The 23,982-nt window shown below is 42.8% G+C and overlaps 1 protein-coding gene across 1 annotated transcript in view; it reads left to right on the top strand.

The window, feature by feature from the left end:
• TINAG (tubulointerstitial nephritis antigen) overlaps positions 1-23,982 on the top strand; it is a 236,142-nt gene that overhangs the window by 185,851 nt on the left and 26,309 nt on the right. Inside the window, exon 10 of the mRNA XM_075598162.1 lies at positions 5,784-5,829. Coding sequence (XP_075454277.1) covers positions 5,784-5,829 — 46 coding nt within the window. The remainder of the gene's footprint in view (positions 1-5,783; positions 5,830-23,982) is intronic.

The raw sequence follows: 23,982 nt of genomic DNA, 5'->3' as shown, positions 1-23,982 counted from the left end.
GAGCAGGACTGCCAGTATCTATCATGGGTTTTCCACACTCCCTGCAGTGCTCTTGAGTGCCCAATCAGGGTCAGACCTGATGCCCTCATCCTTGCTGTACTTAAGGGGATTGCCGCCCAAATTTAGTAGTGACTCTCCCCACTTGAGCGGCACGTCACACCACAGGGTGCCTGAACATTGGGCCTTCTCTGTTCCTCTTCCCCTCAGGGGAGAGTGAGTGTGTACCTTTCCCCTACCTCTGTTAGAGGGTCAGGATAGAGCTAGTAACTGCTGCAGTCCTGTTGTTATACCTCTTGCCTGGTGTGAGAGGTAGAGAGGTAACCAATTCTATCATAGGATGTCACCTCCATACATCTGGAGCCTACAGCAGATGGAGGCGCTGCACTACTAGAGATATATGCTGGATATGTACCCCAGAAACCTGTCCTGTGTCTCCACCACCATTTGGCGGATGACTCAGCCCTCCTGCTTACCAACAGGTACTGTAGCATGCACCACACATGCTGTAATGGCAGAATCTCCCATCGGGTGGGGGAAACACTGTTACATATATTTTTTCGTATAAATAACGTCTGGCAGTAGGTTTACTGATTGATTGTAGATCAATTATTACCTAGGTGAGGTGCACAATCATAAAAGGCACTCATATCTATCCGTCCGTCTAATCTATTTTATATATATATATATATATATATATATATATATATATAGTGCAGAATAAATGAGTTCTTCAGTATTAGGTGATACCTTTTTTATTGGACTAACAATTTATGTCATAGGACAAGCTTTCGAGAGTTCTCCTCTCTTCTTCAGGTCAGCAATACTGATTTACACCGGAATCAATGCTAAAACAGTGTAGAGAGAAAAAAAACAAACAAAAACAGATATTTACTGTAGATAAGGTCAGGTGTTAAGTGTTTGAAGCCAGGGGACAGTGTCAAAGAAAGGTGGGGAGGGGAAGGGAAGCTGGGGGGGGGGGGGGGGGAGAGAAAGTGTGGATAAGAATAGAGGCAAGCAGGATAATTACAGACAATTTTGGTAGGGTGTGAGAAAACCCATGTCCACATTAAGTCCTTTGGTTTTGGTGTCAAAGAGTCTTATCATTCTGAGCTCAAATGTTTTCCGTTCTTGGGTGCTTTTAAACATTCCATTGAGGATTTTGATTTTTAAATCATTTATGGAATGATCTGGTTGTGAGAAGTGATGTCCCACAGGTGAGAAGTATCTTCCTTCTTCGTGATGGAGTATAGAGTGTCTGTGCATATTCATTCTTCCTTGTAATTTTTGGCTGGTTTCCCCAATGTAGCAACCTTGGTCACATTTGTTGCATTGAATCATATACACTATATTCGTGGATGTGTAGCTGTATGATCCTTTAACATTGAATGTTCTATGGTTGTGACTGGCTGTGGGATCCTGGCAAATATGTTTGCAGAGTTTGCAGCGTGTGTTGCTGCACGGTTTTGTGCCGTTATTCATGTCTTTAAAATCATTGTGAAGTTTTCTGCTGACTAATTTCTGTTTGAGGTTTGGTGGTTGCCGGAATGCAAGAATGAGAGGTTTGGGAAAGATTTATTTTAATGTCGCATCCTCTGTCAGCATGGGTTGCAGATCTTTGATTATTTTTCGTATTCCCTCTAGGGTAGGGTTGTATGTGGTCACTAGTGGTATGCGTGTGGTAGGTTCTTTCTGTCTGTATTGTAGCAGGTGTTCTCGTGGGGCTTTTAGTGCAGATGTAATAGTTTTGGCAATAGTCTTTGGTTTGTATCCCTTCTGTCTGAACGATTCGGTCAGGGTTGTGAGATGCCTGTTTCTGTCTTCAGTATCAGAGCATATGCGGTGGTATCTTATAGCCTGGCTGTGTATGATACCTTGTTTGGTGTGAGTGGGATGGAAGCTGGAGTTGTGGAGGTAACTGCATCTGTCAGTTGGTTTCTTGTATATAGATGTGTGTAGTTTCCCATCTTTCAGTGTTACTGTCGTGTCTAGAAAGTTTATTAGGTTTGCAGAATAATCCATTTTGAGTTTTATTGATGGATGGAATGAGTTTAGGGACTCATGGAATTGTTTTAGGTTTTCTTCACCCTCTGTCCATATTATAAACAGGTCATCAATGTATCTGTAGTATTTGTAGGGTTTGTGGAGGCATGTAGTTAGGAATCTTTGTTCAAGATTTGCCATGAAAAGATTGGCATATTGCGGTGCCATCTTCGTACCCATTGCAGTCCCCATTAGTTGTAGGTACATTTCCTTGTTGAAGCTGAAGTAGTTGTGTGTGAGGATGTATTCTATCAGTTTGGTAATTACATCCGCGCTGTATTTCTGATCCAGGGGAGATGTTGTAAGGAAATGCAGGCATGCCTCAATACCATCCTTGTGGGGGATGTTGCTGTAAAGGGATTCTACATCCATGGTAACTAGCAGTGTGTTGGATGGTAGTTGGTTGATGTTGTTAAGATTATTGAGAAAATCCGTGGTATCTTGTATGAAGCTGTTATCAAATGTAAATATACTGTATGCTCATTTGCATGTCTTAGGCAGGTCTGCAACCCCGCCTTTCACCATTATCACCCAGCACACAGCACTTCCACTGCAGCAAGGGATTCTGGGAAATGACATGCAAATGAGCACACAGTGCCACTTTTTGCTTCAAAAACCATTTTATACATGGTTCCCTATAGGCTTAAGCTTGCTGCATGGTCACAGCTTTGAGCACAGCCAGGGTTAAGATGCATAGCCAGAAAACCCACCCACAGACAGCTGTTTCGACCTTAATGGGTCTCATCAGTGTGGGGTTGGTTAACTGGCTATGCAATGAAGCGAAAGGATGGGGTTTACCATACTGAGTTAAGTTATGGTGAGTAAAAAAAGTGACAAAAACCCTCCACAGCAAAGCATATAGCAAATGTAAATATACTGTTTGCTCATTGGCATGTCTTAGGCAGGTCTGCAACCCCGCCTTTCACCATTATCACCCAGCACACAGCACTTCCACTGCAGCAAGGGATTCTGGAAAATGACATGCAAATGAGCACACAGTGCCACTTTTTGCTTCAAAAACCATTTTATACACGGTTCCCTATAGGCTTAAGCTGTGCTCAAAGCTGTGACCATGCAGCAAGCTTAAGCCTATAGGGAACCATGTATAAAATGGTTTTTGAAGCACAAAGTGGCACTGTGTGCTCATTTGCATGTCATTTCCCAGAATCCCTTGCTGCAGTGGAAGTGCTGTGTGCTGGGTGATAATGGTGAAAGTCGAGGTTGCAGACCTGCCTAAGACATGGAAATGAGCATACAGTATATTTACAGGTCCAATTACCCTTGAAGTAAAGTATTTTTATTTATAGGATACAGAGAATTACAGAAAGTAACAGAGCACAACTGAGGACAGCCAAACTTTAGAAAAAAGATTAAGAGAGGGAAAGTGTCTGTCACTCTGTCCAGTCACACTTTTTTGCAAGCTACCTAATTTGTGCAAGAATCTAGAGGTTTTATCCGGATATATTCTTTATATGGGTTAACTTAGAGACATTTTGTCAGACATATTCAGCCTGTCATTTTGTCCATGTTACCCAGCTTTGAAACTGATAAAAACTGAGCTAATTGGTTACATAGAATATACTGCTATGTACCTGTGAGGTTTATTGTCTCATACCTCCCAATTGTAATTGGTTTGATTGTTACACCACAGTTACTATTGTGACAAGGAGACACTGTGTCAGACACTACAAGTCTGTCACTCTGTCCAGTCATATATTCTCTGTTAACTGCCAAGTTTATGCAGCAGCCAAAAGCTTTTATCTGGAGATATTTACTATATTGGCTAACTAAGAGACATTTTGTCAGACATATTGAGTCTGTCATTCTGTCCAGCTATATAGCTCTGAGACTGAAATATGTGCTTACATGAGGTTTAAATTGCACAGGAGCTACAATGTTTCATCATCAGATTCTATGTGATACTATATGATGTTAACTACAACGAATGTTTACACTATGAGTGATATTAACATTCCAACATATATGTTCATTTAACAAGGATCTAGACGTTTATTGTAGTGGGCACTAAAGTGTTCACACTACACTGCACTACCTGCTAGATGGGAGGCCAGAGCTGATATAAGTGTTACAAATTGATATTCATTTACATATTTTGTCACAGGCATTGCACCCCCACAGAGCAGCAATCACTGAGACTCTCTATGACAGTAGATCCTTTCATTTTTCTGAATAGGTTACTCATTAACCATTCAGAGTCTGGTGTTTAGCTACACTTATTTAGATGTGATTTTGCATCTATACGTGATGGCTTTATAGTCTTACTTATATGTTATATTGGGGCTTTATACCCCAGTTAATACCCACTCCATTTTAAATTCGCACTTTAGATTAGGCAAACCTCAGAGGAGGCATAGGTTCACTTACCTGCAATATTTTAATTTTGAGGTATCTCCCAATAAAGATTATTTTAAATAATTCATCAATTCATTACATCATTAGATTCTTCTGGTGTCATCAGTGTACATATCTGTTTAGAGTGCTCTCATTATAGGGGTTTCATTTTTCTTTTGTTGCTAGCGTTTATATATATTAAGCATTCATGGAGCACCTTGCCATACAGTAGCACTAATACTTTGATACTCCGCGAGACTTGCACCGCATCTCAGAAATGACACACATGAAGGTCAGAAATGAGATCACCATGAGCTCTGTGACTGTAAGGCTGCGTCCACGCTGCCGCTGAGCGCACTTGACGCATTGTGCTCAATGACTGTCATTGTGCTTGGCCACGGTCACGAGGTGCGTGCATGCTTGTGTCCGTACACTCACAGGCGCTAGGCACTTGGCGGGACAGATTAAATTGATTTTCAGGCACACTGAAGTGTCACATGACCTTCAGCAACCAATCAGCGCCAGTCACTGCTCAGCCACGCCCATCTCCCCTGCTCGCGCTTGCAAAAAAATCTGCAGGCCAGCCAAGCACTCATGCTTGGAGAGTTAGTGACGTCACCGCTCAAGTATGAGCGTGCTCAGTGGCAGCGTTGCTGCAGCCTAAGCCAAGAGCAAGCCGGAGCTGATCTTGAGGTCAGACCACACAGAAGAGGACTGGTCCATCTTTCTATACAATGAATATTATTTATTTGTATATCCTGTAAGGGCATTGCTTACATGGGTAATTTGAGCAAATCTGTATGCAGTTTTACACTATGGGGACATTTCGTGTTTCCTGTGTTTGCATTTTCTAGATACACAAGACTGAATTGGAGCTTTAGAAGTAAGCAAGCAGCACAGACAAAACAATAACTTTTTTTACTATCAATATATATGATTTATTTGATATTGCTAAATATTTAACACGTTACACATTTGTTCACAACTAGATATAAGTAGTTTTTTAACATCATTTTTTCCCATATACAGTACTGTACTTCTATGAGTTCTTATCACTTAAGTTGGTTATTTTACTTTGTATTTACTATCTATCATTTTTTTAGATACTATTATTGTCATATACAATACTGATTGATGTGATGCTCATTTCACACAACAAATGTATTATTATTAATGTTTATTGCATTAGTGAATTGTTGGTAAATATATATTTCTTTTTCTTTTCTTGAACAGCTTATTTATAGATATCTATACTTGTCATACTGTATATATTTTAAAGGCACTAATAACCTACATGTACTGTAATCGTTCAAACATTTCAAAGCAATTAGTTTTAAGTGGTTCTATGTGGGACAAATAATATAAACCACTAAACTTTGCTGTATTTCTAGGTGGGGTGCGTTAAGAGGTTCAGATGGAAACAAACAAAAATTCTGGGTAAGTAAAAGTTTTTGTATTTAAATTTTTAAAAAAAAAATCTGTATACTAGTTAAAGTTTGAATAAAATAAAAATGGAAAATATACTGTAGGTGCTCAGTTGATTTCTTAAATTAGTTAAAGTAGATTTTTTTTTTTATTCCATTTTATTAGCTACCGTACATTGTAAAAAACCCTTTTTGTTATTCTGTATGGGAGCACACAGTGGGTCGCAATAAAGTTGGCTACATCTGTGTATATCTTTATATATATATATATCTTTATATATATATATATATATATATATATTTATATATATATATATATATATATATATATATATATTTATATATATATATATATATATGTGCCCATTTGCATGTCTTAGACAGGTCTGCAACAACCCTGCCTTTCACCATTATCGCCCAGCATACAGTGCTTCCACAGCAGCAAGGGATTCTGGGAAATGACTTTCAAATGAGCAACCAGTGCCACCTTTTGCTATAATATGTGTGCCTGTGTTTAGTCATTTTAATGCTTTTGTATGTGTAGCCCTGTTTCCCCCACCCCTAAATGAGATCAGGGGGGTGACTCTAAATAGCTACCGGTGCTGCCCTTTTACCTGTTTGGCTCACAGGAGCCTAAGCCTCCGCTGCTGGGAGCCTGGGGTGAATTACTATATAAATGGTGCAGCGCCTCCACCTGTGAGAGATCCCAGCAGAGTGGGAGCAGCCCCTCACAGGACACTCTTACAATGAATCACACAGCTTGGTAAAATAGAAAAGGGCTTTACTGGAACATAACATCTCTAAGGTAACATCTTATAACTCTACTGTAATATCTTATGACTCTACCAACGTAAGGCACAACTACCCACACACCTCGCAGGGCTATAATCCCACACCCTGTACCCCCACACCATGTCCACAGTACCCCAAAGTCCCAAGTGTTCTGCAACCCACCCCCTAGGCATGATGAGTGTCTGTTTGATACCGGTAATGACGGTGCACTTGGTTACTGTACCTGCCGGGTGTATCCACACCCGGTATGATGAGTCTTCACAAAGGATCCGCTGATCCCGCGATGAAACTGCCTCAGTGTGGGATGATGTCCCACTGGACGCTCCCACCATTAAGACAGTCTCTTTCCTGAAGAGGTCTGTTCCCAGACCAAACTTGTCAGGCCATGTGCACACAGCTGTGTCCCTGACTATATTAGAATACACCTGACTGCTAAGGGGATCCATTCCCTATTTAGGGCATGTCCCTGTAGCAGCTCCAACCTTTCATTGACTGGGGCCTCGGGGATTACGGGCCTAGTGCACTGGGTCCTTGACTCATGAACACACAACCTCTCTTGTGTCACTCCCAGCTTCAACTCCTCACACACAGCACACAGCAATGTATCTATTCTGGCAAAAGAAGCTCTCAGCCCTATTGGCTGTAATGAGTCACCTGTGCTCCAGCCCCTGGGGCTGCTGGGAGTTGTAGTCCCTTGGAGAACTCTTTGCTATGGGGGCCGCGTGCGCGATCTCTACTGCGCATGTCTGATGCTGTAATGGCCACCGCTACTCTTAACTGAGCATGCACAACTTCCAAGAGCTCCTGCACACTTGTAATGGCCACCGCTACCCTTGCCAACCTCTGTGCACTGCGCAGGTGTGAAATCCCGCGCCAACCTCAACATGGCCGCCATGGCTTCTCTGCGCATGTGCGACCCGTCGCTCGTGCGCGTAAACATTAAACATGGCGGTGTCCTGCCGCAACTGCCACCGGGAGCCCCCGCAGCACCCCCGCAAAGCTGGAGGTAAGGGGGAAGAGAACCGGGAGTCAGGGGGACCGCAGGGACCCTGGCTTCATATTTTTAATGTGTAGACAGTTTTTAATGTGTAGACGGTGTATGCATTAGGCCTAGGACATAGTAAAATCAGCATCGCTGAGGCGGGCTGAGCCGCGCTGAACAGATGCACAAAGCCCCTGCATCTGTAATCAGTGTGCGGAGGCTGAGAAAATCAGTAGATACAGGCAAGTTTGAAATGTTGCCGCTTGGGGGAGCAGAGGAGCGGTCACATGACCGCTCCCATCCAATGGGGCTGCAGCCTTTTTTTTTCCTACTGTGTCGGTGTTCTGAGATAGCAGAGCCACCAGACCAGACAGAGAAGAGGCAGCACAGAGGTGTGTGTGTGTGTCTGTGTGTGTCTGTGTATGTGTGTCTGTGTATGTGTGTGTCTGTGTATGTGTGAATATATTTATCAAAGTTGCACAATGTTAATAAATAATGTATTCTCACAACATGTCTTTTTTTTAATTTTTAAAATATTATATAATATACACACACACATATACACACACAGGTTCCCCAGTGACACACGAACACACAGACCACTTCAAAGTGACACACACACACACACACACACACTGACAGCTACCAAGTGACACACACACACACACAGTGATACCCGCCTCCAAAGCGCTCTTGCTGTTTCCTCTGCCAGGACAGCAAAAAGCTCCTGGTAGAGCGAGCGGCAGCAAGCAACAGCGAGCTGCAGCACAAAAGTGTTTACTATGTCCCAGGCCTTAGTATGTCTATATATGTATCTGTGTGTTAGTCGATTTTATATTGTGGAGTGAGAGGTGCTGGCAACATAGCAGATATAAATGGTAGAGGGCATAATTAGAATTAGTGTGGTGATAAAGAAAGTATTTGTTAGTGTTTCAGTGTAGTATTTATTGCCTTACAAACGCCCTTCCTGTAGGAAAGATTCAAACATTAATTCTCCAGGAGCAGTGAAAAATTCGGCTTCTGAAGAACAAAATATGACAACAGGCAAATATGTCACTAGATTTTTTTTAAATTGCTACGACAGACATTTGCTACATTTGTATATAAACGTATTATAAATTATAGTAGACAATAAGTGCCATAACAACAAACATAATGTAGCAGTGTTTCCCCCCCTGGGAGATGCACAGCTTCTGCTACCTACTGTAGGGTGTGGTGCGCATACCTGTTAGGGTCAAGAGAGCTGAGCTGATCTGATCTTCGGTGATATGGTGATCAAGACAGGCTTAGGTCCTTCCTCTGAGCTGCTTTTCAGCACCTCCAGCCGTAGTGGGCTCCATGGTGTCCGGAGATCAGTCCCCACTATTGCACACTTCCTTCCCCCCTGCCCAGGGACTGACACGAGGCAGAGGTATGATGAACAAGGAGTCTTTATTGCAGTCACTGCATTAGATGTTTCATGCACAGCGGTGCAGAGTCTTACAGGCTCCACGCCTATGAATGGTGCTGGACCCTAGTAGTATTGGGTGATCTGTAGCAATCAGATGTTCCCCCAGCCCATAAGAACCAGTGGTGGGCACGCTCATTCCCGATGGGAGAGGCTCACAGCCCTACTGGTCTCTTCCTCATCCAGACCAGGACTGACTAAATTTGGCTCTGCCTCCCATCAGGAACCAGAATGGGCAGGCTCATGGTCTATACCTATCCCTTACACAGGCCAAGAGTCACCACCACACTCCTGTCCATCAAAGAGGAGCATGTAGGGGGGGGGGGGGTCAAAAGCCCACGGATTAACTTGTCACTACTTAGAACTGATGTGACAGGGAGAAGAGACAGGTAGAATGGACTTACCATGTTACAATAACTATGACCAATACAGCGCGCCAGATTTCCCATAGGCCCGGCCTAGGGGGGCAGAATTTGGGGGGGGGCAGAATTTGGAGGCTGCATGCCGCTTCTGTGCATACGCTAGCGGCACTGGCGCCAGCCACTCTTGTGTATGCACGAGCAGCACTGTATGCTTCTGCATGAGCTGCACTGTCTGCTTCTGCACGAGCAGCACTGTCCGCTCCTGCACATGCATGAACGCTGCTGGCCACTTCTGCGAATTCGTGAGCACCGTTGTCTGAAACCAAGATTGTCACACAACTGAAGTTAGTTATTTTCGTTGTTAGCAAGCTTAACAATGTAATAGATTTTATCTCAGAATTTGAATTATTATACCTAGCATACTTTAGACCCAATAAGAATCAATGTATATATGGATAATGTTATGTACTGTAATATAGAATTAAAAAGTATATTTTTCATGGACAAGAAGAGGAAGGCATTTAGATTCTTTAAGTCAGAAGGGACGGAGACATTGTATCAGAATTATAAGGAATGTAACAAAAATTAAAAAAGGGCAATCAAATTAGCAAAAATGGATAATGAAAAAAGGATTGCAATAGAAAGTAAGGTCAACCCTAAAAAGTTCTTTAAGTACCTTAATAACATAAAAATGAGAAGAAAATATTGGACCCTTTCAGTGTGAGATGGGTAGGCAGATTATTGGAGATAAGGAAAAAGCAGAGGTATTAAAGCAATTCTTTGCCTCTGTGTTTACCAGGGAAGAATCAAGTTCAATAGTAGTGCCGCAGGAGGAAGCAAAAACCTCCATATTAATGAACAATTGGTTAACTGAGGAAGAAGTTCATAAGCGACTTGAAAATTTTTAAGTAAATAAGATACCTGGCCCCGATGGCATACATCCAAGAGTTCTCAAGGAGTTAAGCTCAGTAATAGCCAAACCATTATATTCAATATTCAAGGACTCCATTTCCACAGGCTCAGTACACACAAGATTGGCGTAAAGCAGATGTGGTGCCTATATTTAAAAGGAAGCTAGATCACAACTGGGGAAATACAGACCTGTAAGCCTGACTTCAATAGTGGGGAAACTTCTTGAAGGTTTAATATGGGATAATATTCAGGAATACCTAATGGAAAACAAAATTATTAGTAATAGTCAGCATGGATTTATGAAGGATAGATCATGCCAAACTAACCTTATTTGTTTCTTTGAGGAGGTAAGTAGGAATTTAGACCAGGGTAATGCAGTTGATGTGGTCTACTTAGATTTTGCAAAGGCTTTTGATACGGTTTCACACAAGAGGTTGGTGTACAAAATAAAGCAAATTGGACTCAGTAGTAATATATGCACCTGGATTGAAAACTGGTTAAAGGACAGACAACAGAGGGTTGTCATAAATGGAACTTTTTCAGGTTGGGCTAAAGTCGTGAGTGGAGTACCTCAGGGATCGGTACTGGGACCCCTGCTTTTTAACTTGTTTATTAATGACCTTGAGGTTGGCATTGAGAGCAAAGTCTCCATCTTTGCTGATGATACTAAATTGTGTAAGGTAATAGAATCAGAGCAGGATGTAATTTCTCTTCAGAAGGACTTGGAGAGACTGGAAACGTGGGCAGGTAAATGGCAGGTGAGGTTTAATACAGATAAATGTAAGGTTATGCATTTGGGATGCAAGAATAAAAAGGCGAATTACAAATTAAATGGGGATAAATTGGGGGAATCCTTGATGGAGAAGGATTTAGGAGTGCTTGTAGACAGCAGGATTAGCAATAGTGCCCAAAGTCATGCAGTAGCTGCAAAGGCAAACAAGATCTTATCTTGCATGAAACGGGCAATGGATGGAAGGGAAGTAAACATTATTATGCCCCTTTACAAAGCATTAGTAAGACCTCACCTTGAATATGGAGTACAATTTTAGGCACCAATCCTAAGAAAAGACATTATGGAACTAGAGAGAGTGCAGAGAAGAGCCACCAAATTAATAAAGGGGATGGACAATCTAATTTATGAGGAGAGGCTAGCTAAATTAGATTTATTAACATTTGAAAAGAGGCGTCTAAGAGGGGATATGATAACTATATACAAATATATTCGGGGACAATACAAGGAGCTTTCAAAAGAACTATTCATCCCACGGGCAGTATAAAGGACTCAGGGCCATCCCTTAAGGTTGGAGGAAAGGAAATTTCACCAGCAACAAAGGAAAGGGTTCTTTACAGTAAGGGCAGTTAAAATGTGGAATTCATTACCCATGAAGACTGTGATGGCAGATACACTAGATTTGTTCAAAAAAAGGTTGGACATCTTTTTAGATGGGAAAGGTATACAGGGATATACCAAATAAGTATACATGGGAAATATGTTGATCCAGGGATTAATACGATTGCCAATTCTTGGAGTCAGAAAGGAATTTATTTTTCCCCTTATGAGACATCATTGGATTATATGACTCTGGGGGTCTTTGTTTGCCTTCCTCTGGATCAATAAGTAAGTATAGATAAAGGATAAAGTATCTGTTGTCTAAATTTAGCATAGGTTGAACTTGATGGACGTACATCTTTTTTCAACCTCATCTACTATGTAACTATGTAACTATGCAAGTAATGTAAATTATGAGAAATTATTACGACTTTGATAAAATGAACACTATCATCTCTTCAATTTAAAAAATCAAACTTAAACTCTGCCAGAAAACCTACTTTATTCAATTTTTATTTTCATTTGTTATGTGCAGATTGAAAATATACGTAGTCCATTGATAATAATATTATGAAAGATTTATCAAAGATGATGATATCCTTGTGAAAAATAAAGTTCCTCATCTTTGTAACCATGTGTTTCCTCTTCAATATCAAATTAAATATCCGAAAATAGATGTCTTGACAATAAGCTTCATCTACAGGTACAAGGAAAAACTAAAACATACTATGGATGGAGAACGGAGCATTCTTGATTGCTCGATGGTATTTTTGGTTTGTTCATTCTTTACGGATCTACTCAAAATAAAGATTAATTTAGTAAATCCTAGCTATTAATTAAACCTATGCATAGCTTATTAGCGTGAAACAAAAATACAATTAAACAATCTTTGGAAAGTCTGAGCACAAAACCTATACTCTTATCTTGGCTTTTGACAGACTTCATGTTGTACCCAAAATATCCTTTAAACAATTCACTTTTTCTAACTTTCCTCAAAATCACTTTTTTCCCTTAAATGTGTTTTTTTTACGTTATATTGCACAATCTCTCAATTCAATCTGAATAGAGTCTAGGGAAATAAAATGGATTTGAACAGACAACATTGTTTCCGAATCACTTGAATTTACAGTACACAGCTGTAGCAAATATTATTACCCACAAGTTAGCACTAAATAATGCTCGTAATAACTGAATTAATTAAAATAAGCTTTATCTTATCAATTACCAAAAAAAGCTTCCATTAAATACCATGCCAGTAATAATGCAACGTATCACATTAACGGGTGTGGTCATGACTGCTACATCTTGAGCACAAATCCAGCTACAAATTATTAGCATTACAAGTAGTAAATACATTAAGATAATGTTAAGTTTACATGAGATTCCATTTCTAAAAGTAGAAATAATAATTAAACAGTAAGATATGCAGCCTGAAGAGAATAATCTCAATTGATTTAATCTCTAGATTCCTCATCACACAGTAGAACATCTATAAAATAATTTAGTTATTTTCATTAAAAAAAAACTAATTGTGTGGAACTTTTTTGACTACTTCATTATAAGGTGATAACTTTTTTTTTTAATTTATTTGGACTATTATAAGACAAGCTCACAAGAGTTTTCCACTCTTCCTCAGGTCAGCAATACTGAGTGAGTAGGAAGAGAGGAGAACTCTCGAAACGTGTCTTATAATATCTATTGTTAGTCACCTTATAATGAAGTACTCAAAAACTCTGCACTATTGCAACTGGACTAACATGGCTATTTCTACTTCATGGATTTTTTAAAAATAATGTATGTAAGTAAAAACAGTGTAACATACTGTATGTAGCATATGTAATGCAGTTTATCGCTTACCACCATTTAGTACTCAAATCTGCCCTATTGTATATGTTGTCCAAGAAAGAAGATAAACCTACAGGGAAAAGGAAAAATAAAAGACAATAAAGAAAAACAGTCTAATCTGTAAAAGTTAGAGCAATCCCAAACCCAATAATTTGGAACTGAAATAGAAAAACTCTTTATTAGGCATGTAAATGAATGAACCTGATGAACTGGCTCCTGGACAGCTCATCCCTCTTGCAAATCAGCATCTTCAACAGATCTCAGAGCGAGTATGTGAAGAGAATTGTAAAGACAGCAAACATGGCATATTTCGTATAATGAAAATGTTCAAATGTTATAGATGCACAATGCACTCACAAAGTCATAGACTTAAAAATGCAGATTGAGTACACCCGACTCAGTACAAAGTAGGTCTGCTCGCACTGCTCTGGTGTCTGTGGAATTGCAGAGTCCTTCCATGTCACTTCTCATCTAGTGTTGTATGGCGTTCACCTGGTTGGGCTTTCTGGCGTAGTACCTCTTCCTACGTGTTTGCTTAAATTTCATCAGGAGTGCTGCCTTATAAAGACATAATGTATAATAAACAAAATAAATGTAATAGAGATAGTCTAACCTATGAGAGAGGCTGTTTTAGAAATTGGACTAAGACTGTGGCCAGTACCAATCACAAGAATACTAGTTGCAACCAAAACAAAAATTACGTTAAAAGAGAAGACCCCATTTGATGTTCTAGGAATTATTCTAGTAGCTCTGAAATTGTCATTGCCAAACGCATGTGTTGGCATATTAGGAGGAGTCGGACTTCCTAACTTGATAGTATCTTCAGTTGCATGTATGTCCTCTTACACATATTTGTCAGTTCCTTTCAGCAGCGGAATTACCAGTACATGAAAAAGTCAAAAAGGCAAATCCAACATTTTTATTCTATATCTGAAAATTCAAGCAGCAAGAGGAGGAGTAGCTCTTGCCTTTAAGTAGTGTCTCCAGTAGTATATATCCCCTGAAACCTTCCTCCAAATAAATTAGGGAAAGATACTTGTGCTGAAAAAAGAGCACAGATGATGTTCCCTGGGAGACTGTACTGTAAGGTCTATACAGAGATAGTCACACATCCTATAATATATTGTTTCATTAAGAACAACCAGTCTAAGGGCCCTTATGGCAAATGGGACACTAATGTCAGGCACAAAAGTATTACTGTAGAACCCCAAATCTCTGCAATTCAGGGCAGCAGCTCTAGCATTGAACTAACCCAGATGCTGAGATGCTGGGAAAAACTTATGCCACAGCATACTTTTGAGCTCTACTACTCATACCCCCTCTACTACTCATTAGCTCCCTCCCCTTAACTTCTTTTAAAACAGCAAAACATGTAAAATCTTATGGGGTTTTCTTTTTATTGTATTGTATGTCTTTATTTATATAGCGTCAAAAGTGTAATCGGCGCTTCACAAAGAATACAGTACAGGGAATTTTAAAAATACAATAAGTGCAGCAAAAATCAGACAATGGGAAAGGAAATCCCTGCACGAAGAGCTTACAATCTCTAAGAGTTTTGAGGGGAAATTTACAGAGACAGCAGGTGGGGGAATAAGTGCTGTAGATGGGTGTGCTTGGCCACAATGGGTGGTATAAGTGACTGTGGGACAATAGCCATGAGTGCAGGCTATTGGGATGCTTGATTTGTGGGGCAAGTTTTAAGGTTAGTCAGTGTTAACCTTTTCATTTAACACCATTTACAGGGGAAGAGATGGCAGGGAGGCATGGGTGAGATCAGGTGTGTATGTCTGGCTTCAGGCTTAGGGGAGATCCCCAGCAGCAGGAAGGAGTGGTAAATTGAAGCTGAAAGGTGGCCATTTTGATAGGCACATATTTACAATATAACAGGAGCACAAAACGACTGTCAGCTTAGGAAAGAATGTAGAATTATCCATTGTAACATCCTTTACATATAAAAATAAGAAAAAAGGAAAGAAAAAACTAGGGAAAGAAGTATTGTTGCTATAAAAGGAGACTATTTCCACTTTCTGGTTGCCAGTTCAATGATCTTTGTACATTAAATGAACACACCTAAGAGATATGCTACAGTGGCGTTTCCCAGCATATGTTTTTGTTCAAAGTTTGATCTGCTGCCCTGAATAGAAGAAGTTATGGGTTCTAAAACTTTTGGGTCTGACACTAGTATCACCTTCATCACAATTAGACTGATTTGTCATAAGAATATTTTAGGATGTGTGACTAATTTAAATATACTTTGTATAGACATTAGCATATCTCCCAGGCGACCTCAGGTGTGTTTCATTCATAGAGGAGTACATGCACACTGCAATGTGGTGCTGGAGGGGGGTACTTATCTGCCGGTGCACTGGATCTAGGGAGGTCCAGACATCCCAGGGAAGTTCAGTGAAGAGAAGGGAACAGGCACACAGGCTTATGCAGAAAAATATTTAATGTGCCACAAAGAAATCCAACGTTTCGGCAGAGTCTCACTGCTGAGGAGAGGGCTACTCTCCTTGATAAAGACAGTGAGACTCTGCCGAAACGTTGGATTTCTTTGTGGCACATTAAATATTTTTCTGCATAAGGCTGGGGCCATAGAGGGGTAGCAGGGCTGAGGCTCGCTGACGCTGAGGCTCGCCTGCTGAAATCTGCGTGATTTCATGCCCATGCAGGCGAGTCAGCGGGCGCGATCGGGAGGCGGGGGGAGACTGAGGGAGGAGGGGCAGTGACATTGCTGGGCCAATCGCCCGCGACGCACCGACGTTAACGTCACGGCGCCGACGTCACGGCGCCGTGACGTTGATGCTGCTCCGCGCCGATTGGATGTTTTCAGCCGACAGCGCTCTGAAAAACAGTTTGGCTGTCGGCTGAAAAATCCAGCGCCTCAGCACGCCTGCTGACGCTCGCGTGAGCCCCCTCTAAAGACATCCTCATGGAGGATGCAGGGGCTCATCGCGGAGCGTCCGCACGGCTCAGCGCTGCTTGTCCTTCTATGGACTCAGCCTAAGCCTGTGTGCCTGCTTCCCTTCTCTTCAGTGTTTCTCTTTCATCACAGAAATCTCACCATAATTTATTTGGAGGCAGGTTTAAAGGGATACATACATACATACAAACATACATACATCTGGAGATACTAGTTAGGAAGTTCTCCTCGACCACCCCAAATCCCTATTTGAGGCTTTGGAGGGAACTTGCAATTCCTATCTCACCTGCTTTGAGGAGGCAGTGAGAAAAAAATGCAAGTTGTTTAGAAGCGAGGCTGAAGTAGGTTACTACGAAACTTGTAGGAAGCGTTATTTTTGCCATTTTGTTACTCCACATAAACTGGTGAGTGTCTCCCGTTCCTGCGGCTTAATTATTTAGTCTCCAACCTTAGACCGGAACGCCGCTCATAAAGTGATGAAGATTTCTGACGCCACACACTGCCGCACAGTATATCTGTGGAGTACCTCTGGCGTTCAGTGTTGGGAGTTCCCAGCAATATTGTGCAAGTTCCATTTTGCATGCCCCTTACCAACGGACTATTACCGGAGGCTATCTACATTGGACCCAGAATCCACACAGATGTCTCGTGAGAATCCCTCTTTGACGATTCAGGACAGAATCGCAGTGGACGCTTGGCGTTGTTGATTTCCTGAGTCACATTGTTCAAAAGGGTAACATGTACCTCACATGTAATGCCTGAATGATAGTAATATCTTGTACATGCAATACTTGACGAAAAAGTAAACCACGCACCAGATAGTGATAGCGATATATATTGATAATAAATAACCAACATTATTGTGATAAATGTGGAATAATTATATAGTGGATAACTTCTAAAGTGATTGTGTAAAAGCGTGATCTTAACTATGTATATCACAAAAATGTGCTGAATAGAAAAACAACAAGCATATAATAAAACCTGTGTATTTCAAAAAAGAGATGCTGCTGCTTTCATGGGATGGCTCCGTAAACCATAACACTAGTAACAAAGAAAAAAGAAAAAAAAACAGCGCAAAACCTCAGTGTAGTACTAAAATATATATTGTAGTGCAAGGTCAGCAGGTAAGTATTGCACATACATCAATTAGAACATTAAAGAGCGGGACATGTTAGGGACATGTTACTACAACAGCAACTCGTAGACTGCACCAAACCACATTCTCTCGCTTGCTTCATTTTCTCAACACCTATTCTCTCCTAGACCCTCTACAATCTGGCTTCCGCACTGCTCACTCCACGGAAACAGCCCTCACTAAAATAACTGACGACCTCCATGCTGCCAAAGACAGATGTCATTACACTCTGCTCATATTACTCGACCTCTCCGCAGCATTTGATACCATGGACCACCCTCTTCTCCTTCACATTCTCCCAACTCTTGCTATTCGGAACAAAGCTCTATCCTGGATCTCCTCTTACCTCTCCCATCGTACTTTCAGTGTCTCTTCTGCTAACACCACCTCCTCCTCCTCTATTGATCTCTCTGTGGGGGTACCCCAGGGCTCTTTCCTGGGACCTCTTCTCTTTTCTCTGTACAAACTCTCTCTAGGTGACCTAATAACATCTCTTGGGTTTAAATATCACCTCTACGCTGACGACACACATTTACTTTTCAACACCTAACCTTACACCTGCTGTACAAACAAAAGTTTCTGAATGTCTCTCTGCTATATCATCATGGATGGCCCTCCGTTGCCTTAAACTCAACATGGCAAAAACAGAACTCCTCATACTTCCTCCCAAATCTGGCCCTACTACCTCCTTCCACATTACTGTTGGAAGTACGATCATTCACCCAGTAGCCCAAGCACGTTGCTTAGGGGTCACACTGGACTCCTCTCTCACATTCTCCTCTCACATTCAAAATGTTTCTAAAACCTGTCGCTTGTTACTCCACAATATCACTAAGATACGCCCGTTCCTCTGTTGTTCGACTGCTAAAACTCTGACTCAGGCCCTCATCCTCTCCCGTCTTGATTACTGTAACCTCCTGCTGTCCGGCCTTCCTGCCTCTCACCTGTCTCCCCCCTACAATCTATCCTAAATGCTGCTGCCAGAATCGCTCTGCTCTTTCCTAAATCTGTTTCTGCGTCTCACCTCCTGAAATCCCTCTCCTGGCTTCCAATCAAATCCCGCATCTCACACTCAATTCTCCTCCTCACATTTAAAGCTTTACACTCTTCTGCCCCACTTTACATCTCAGCCCTAATTTCTCATTATACACCATCCCGACTCTTGCGTTCCTCTCAAGGATGTCTTCTTTCTACCCCCTTTGTATGTAAAGCCCTCTCCCGCATTAAACCTTTTTCACTGACTGCCCCGCACTTCTGGAATGCCCTTCCCCTCAATACCCGACTAGCACCCACTCTATCCAACTTTAAGACCCACCTTAAGACACACTTGCTTTAACAAGCATACAGTGGCAGCCGACTAAATCGGCTAGATCCGCGGCTCTCAGATAATCCCGGTTAGGTGCGTTTTTTTTTTTGCCTGGAGTGAATTGCGTTATTTTTGCGCTTGTGATATTAGCATTTTATTCTCGCTGTCTGCAATACTGCAATGCCGTGTAAAAACTCAGGGGGGCGTTTGTGAGCGGTTGTCTTGGAACTCTAATACCTTCACGGTTCAACCTACGTCAGAACACAGTCTGTGTGTGCGCGCGCAGTTATTGTAAATTTGCATATTTAAAGTATACATGCATTTGCAGTGCTGTACTGTACAGTATGTCTCATTTGAAAATTGTTGAAACGCATAGGCGTGTACAGTACTGTAACAGTGTCACATTTCGGCATATACAGCGCTCTTCCCTCGCTCAGGATAATTTACTGCACTGCAGGGTATTTCAACTTCTTATCTTCTCTACAATGCAGTACATCTCTCCCACACCATTCCTTTGAACGTGTGTCTGGTTTCAATCACATTCCTGCTTGACAGCAGGTGATGACTGCGCATGCACCTGTAACTTCGACCACCACTGCTTGCTTGATTGAGTAACCAAAAAAAAAAAAACATTTTTTTTATTCTTAATTTTTTTTTCTCCACAAGCCTGCAAAAACCATCTTGATACTGTATTACGATATTCAATCTGTGCTGTAGCTTTTGACTGCGACCCTGTGTGTTTGACTGCACATGGCTAATTTGTGTGCTTTTTACGTACTGTATTTGGGGGTGTAGGGATCATATTATAATAATGAACTGCCTTTTGAAATTAAAGTATGTCATTATCTTTGAACTTCATGCAGCTGTACCCTGTAGCCCCCTCCCCCACGAACACACACAAGACTCGCTCATAGCCGAGCTAAAAAGCATCACTGCTCCTGCGTGTAATCCTCTTTGAGATGGGAGCTAGCTGATTACTGCGAATGACTCACCCAACCCCCCTTCACAGAATCATTAATTTTCTGAAGCTTGACATTGTGTTCTTAATCCGTCCATCGCCGAGCTAAAAAGCCTCACTGCGCCTGCGTGTAATCCTCTTTGAGATGGGAGCTAGCTGATTACTGCGCATGACTCACCCAACCCCCCCCCCCTCCACAGAATCATTAATTTTTTGAAGCTTGATATTACATTGTGTTCTTAATCCGTCCATAGCAGAGCTAAAAAGCCTCACTGTGCCTGCGTGTAATCCTCTTTGAGATGGGAGCTATCTGATTACTGCGCATGACTCAACCAACCCCCCCACCCTTTGAGGATTTGTTTACGGTAATGCTTTGGAAAATCCCTTCTCGAATTTGAAATGTAAATCTGATTTGCACAGCATTGTGAGAATTGAGAGTTAAAAAAACCATTGTCAATGATTATGTCAGGACGTGCTCACCACAAACAAGACGGGACCGCGGTGCTGAGGTGGGATAGGATATAACGCCACCCACAGCCACGAGGGCAAGTCTTGAGAGTAGAGTGGTCTGGGAGTCCGGATCGGGGCAGGAGAGATACGGATGGTATAGGGTGCTGTTTGCTAAATCCGGGGTTAGAGAGAGGGACGTAATCGTTTACCGTTTGCCGATATCGGGATGCCAGAGGTGCGGAGAGTCGTGTTGCCGTATGCCGAGTTCAGGATGCCAGAGGTACGGGTAGACGTAGCGGAAGCCGGTTCGGTACACGAGGAAGACTGCAAAACAAGACAGGACAGGACAGAACTAGGGAGGCAGAGAGTGATGAGAACAACTTGTTCTATGCTCAGCCGATGAGTTAATGAAGCTGCAGGGTATATATAGGCAAGAGGGTCCAATGGCCGAGTAGCAAGGTGGAGGTGTGTGAATGGGCCAGACTGAGTCAGGGATAGGTCCAGAGGAACTCCTGGGGGAGGGAGTAGGCGAACAGATGTATTTGATTGCAGCATTACAAATGGGCGATATGCCTTTAAGAGGCTGACGCTCCTCTATGTGGACGCGCCCCCGTGTGGCCGTTCCTGCGAGCGCGTGACCGGGCACACGCCCAGACCCGACAGTAGAAGGGAAGTGCTGGCGTGCGCGCGCGCGTCTAGGCAAGATGGCGACCGGCATCCTGGAGGAAGGATCGCTGCGAGGCGCGGAAGAGTCCGGTGGAGCCGCGGGTAAGTGAGGAGCACGCCGAGGGCAGCGTGACTCCCAAGTCGTGACAGTACCCCCCCCTTCAGGGGCGACCTCCGGGCGTCCATGACATGGCTTGGAGGGATTCTTATGATGGAAAGCCTGGACGAGTCGAGGTGCGTGAAGATCCCGGTGGGGAATCCATGAACGTTCTTTTGGTCCGAACCCCCTCCGGTGGACCAGGTATTGTACTCCACCTCTGGAAATCCTAGAATCCAAGACATACTGAACCTCGTACTCCTGTTGACCTTGGATCAGAAGAAGAAGTGGAGGAGAGGTCGTCTTAGAAAAGCGAGGACTCTGAAATGCTGGTTTAAGCAAAGATACATGGAAGACTGAAGGTATCTTCATCGAGGGTTGAAGATGCAGGCGATAAGCCACAGGATTAATCCTCCTGACCACGGGGAAGGGACCAAGGAACTTGGGTGCTAGCTTCATGGTAGGAACCTTTAATCGGATATTCCTGTAAGAAAGCCAAACCCTGTCTCCTGGGACGTACTCCGGAACCTGGCGTCGAAGGTGATCTGCCTGGAGTTTCTGTCTCCCTGTGGCCATCTTTAAGTTCTCCTGGATCCTAGTCCATAAGTCTTTCAGCCGGGAGATACGCTTGTCAACCGCTGGTACTCCTGAGGATAGCGAGGAGAACGGTAAACGGGAAGGATGAAATCCACAATTTATGAAGAAGGGAGATTCTTGAGTGGAGTCATTGCGAAGGGAGTTTAGAGCAAACTCGGCCCAAGGAAGCAGATCCACCCAGTCATCCTGTGTATCGGTTATAAAACATCGGAGGTATTGTTCCAGGTTTTGGTTGGCCCTCTCCGTCTGTCCATTGGTCTGTGGGTGGTATCCCGAGGAGAATTGTAGTGAAATACCCAATTTTCGGGAAAAAGCTCGCCAAAATCTTGACACAAATTGGGACCCCCGATCAGAGACGATGGTTGCAGGCACTCCGTGAAGACGAAAAATTTCCTGAACGAAAACATCCGCAAGCCTGGAGGAATTCGGAAGACCCCTCAAGGGAACAAGGTGCGTCTGTTTTGAAAAACGATCAATTACCACAAGAATCGTATTCATCCCTTTGGAGTTTGGGAGCTCTACGATGAAATCCATAGAAATATGGTTCCAGGGCCGGTCTGGAATGGGTAAAGGAAAAAGAAGGCCTGCTGGTTTGACCCGGGGTACTTTGTTGCGAGCGCATGTGCCACACGCTTTTACAAACTCCTCCACATCCTTAGCCCTCTCAGGCCACCAGAAGGTACGTTGAACAAGGTCGTTGGTTTTCCGTATCCCTGGATGTCCTGCCGATTTAGAGGAATGGCACCACTCGAGAACCCTTTTGCGGTATTGGGGTGCCGTGTAGAGTCTTCCCTCCGGGACCTTGAGACCCATTGGATCTTGTGATTGCTCGGATCGAATTTTGTCCATAATATCAAAGGAGTTGGCGGACAGAATACATCTAGAGGGAATAATCGTCTCTAGCTGTTCTTCAGACTTGTCCTCTGCCAGGAACTGTCGAGACAGAGCGTCCGCCTTAAGATTCTTGGAGCCAGGAATAAAGGAGATGAGAAAATTGAATCGTGAAAAAAAAGAGCCCAGCGGGCTTATCGAGAGCTCAAACGACGTGCCCCTTCTAGGTAGAGAAGATTCTTATGGTCTGTGAGTATGGTTATAGGTGTCTCCGTACCCTCTAAGAAGTGTCTCCACTCTTCTAATGCCAACTTGATAGCCAAAAGCTCCCGGTTCCCGACATCGTAATTCCGTTCTGCGGACGAGAATTTCTTCGAGAAGAAGGCACATGGGTGTAGTCTGGCTAAGGGAGAGATCCTTTGGGATAAGACAGCCCCAGCCCCGATGTCAGAAGCATCTACCTCCAAGGTAAATGGAAGTTTAGGATCTGGGTGGGTGAGGATAGGGGCAGACACAAAAGCCTTTTTCAGAAGATTAAATGCCCGTATGGCGGTCTTAGACCATGATGAATTATCTGCACCTTTCTTCGTGAGAGCCGTTATGGGAGATACCGTAGAAGAAAAATTGCGAATGAAGCGTCGATAATAGTTTGCAAAACCTAGAAAGCGTTGCACGGCTTTGAGAGTGGTCGGAAAGGGGCCAGTCCAAAATAGCCTTAAGTTTTTCTGGATCCATATTGAATCCGGAGTCAGAGATAACGTATCCCAAAAATGCCACAGACTTGAGATGGAACTGACATTTCTCCAATTTCGCAAAGAGATGGTTCTCCCAGAGGCGTAACAGCACTTGTTGAACGTGTTTGATGTGTTCTTGAGGGGATTTAGAAAAGATTAGGATGTCATCTAGGTAGACGATAAGAAATGTATTAAGAATGTCCCGAAAAATCTCATTGACGAAATCCTGGAAAACTGCTGGTGCGTTGCACAGACCGAACGGCATGACCAGGTATTCATAGTGGCCGTCATGGGTGTTAAAAGCAGTCTTCCATTCATCCCCCTCACGTATCCTTACTAAATTGTAAGCCCCTCTTAAGTCAAATCTAGAAAAGATAGTTGCTCCCTGAAGACGTTCGAAAAGTTCCGGTATCAAGGGCAGTGGGTAGAGGTTCTTGCGTGTGATGTTATTCAACCCCCGGTAGTCTATGCATGGACGAAGAGAACCGTCCTTCTTTTTGACAAAAAAGAAGCCTGCTCCGACTGGAGAGGAAGACTTACGGATGAAACCCCTCTCTAAATTCTCTGCAATGTAAGTGTTCATGGCTTTAGTCTCTGGGAGAGAGAGAGGATAGGATCGTCCTCTGGGAAGAGATGACCCATGTAGTAGATCAATAGGACAGTCGAAAGCACGGTGCGGAGGTAGAACCTCGGAATGTGCTTTGTCGAACACATCACGGAATTCCCAGTATACAGAAGGTAGGGAGTCAACCTTCTCTGGCAGGGTAGACAACCCACCAATCTTCTGGAAAATCCT

Source organism: Ascaphus truei, chromosome 4, assembly GCF_040206685.1.
Source record: "Ascaphus truei isolate aAscTru1 chromosome 4, aAscTru1.hap1, whole genome shotgun sequence".
NCBI lineage: Eukaryota > Metazoa > Chordata > Amphibia > Anura > Ascaphidae > Ascaphus > Ascaphus truei.
This window is presented reverse-complemented; position numbering and strand designations above follow the sequence as displayed.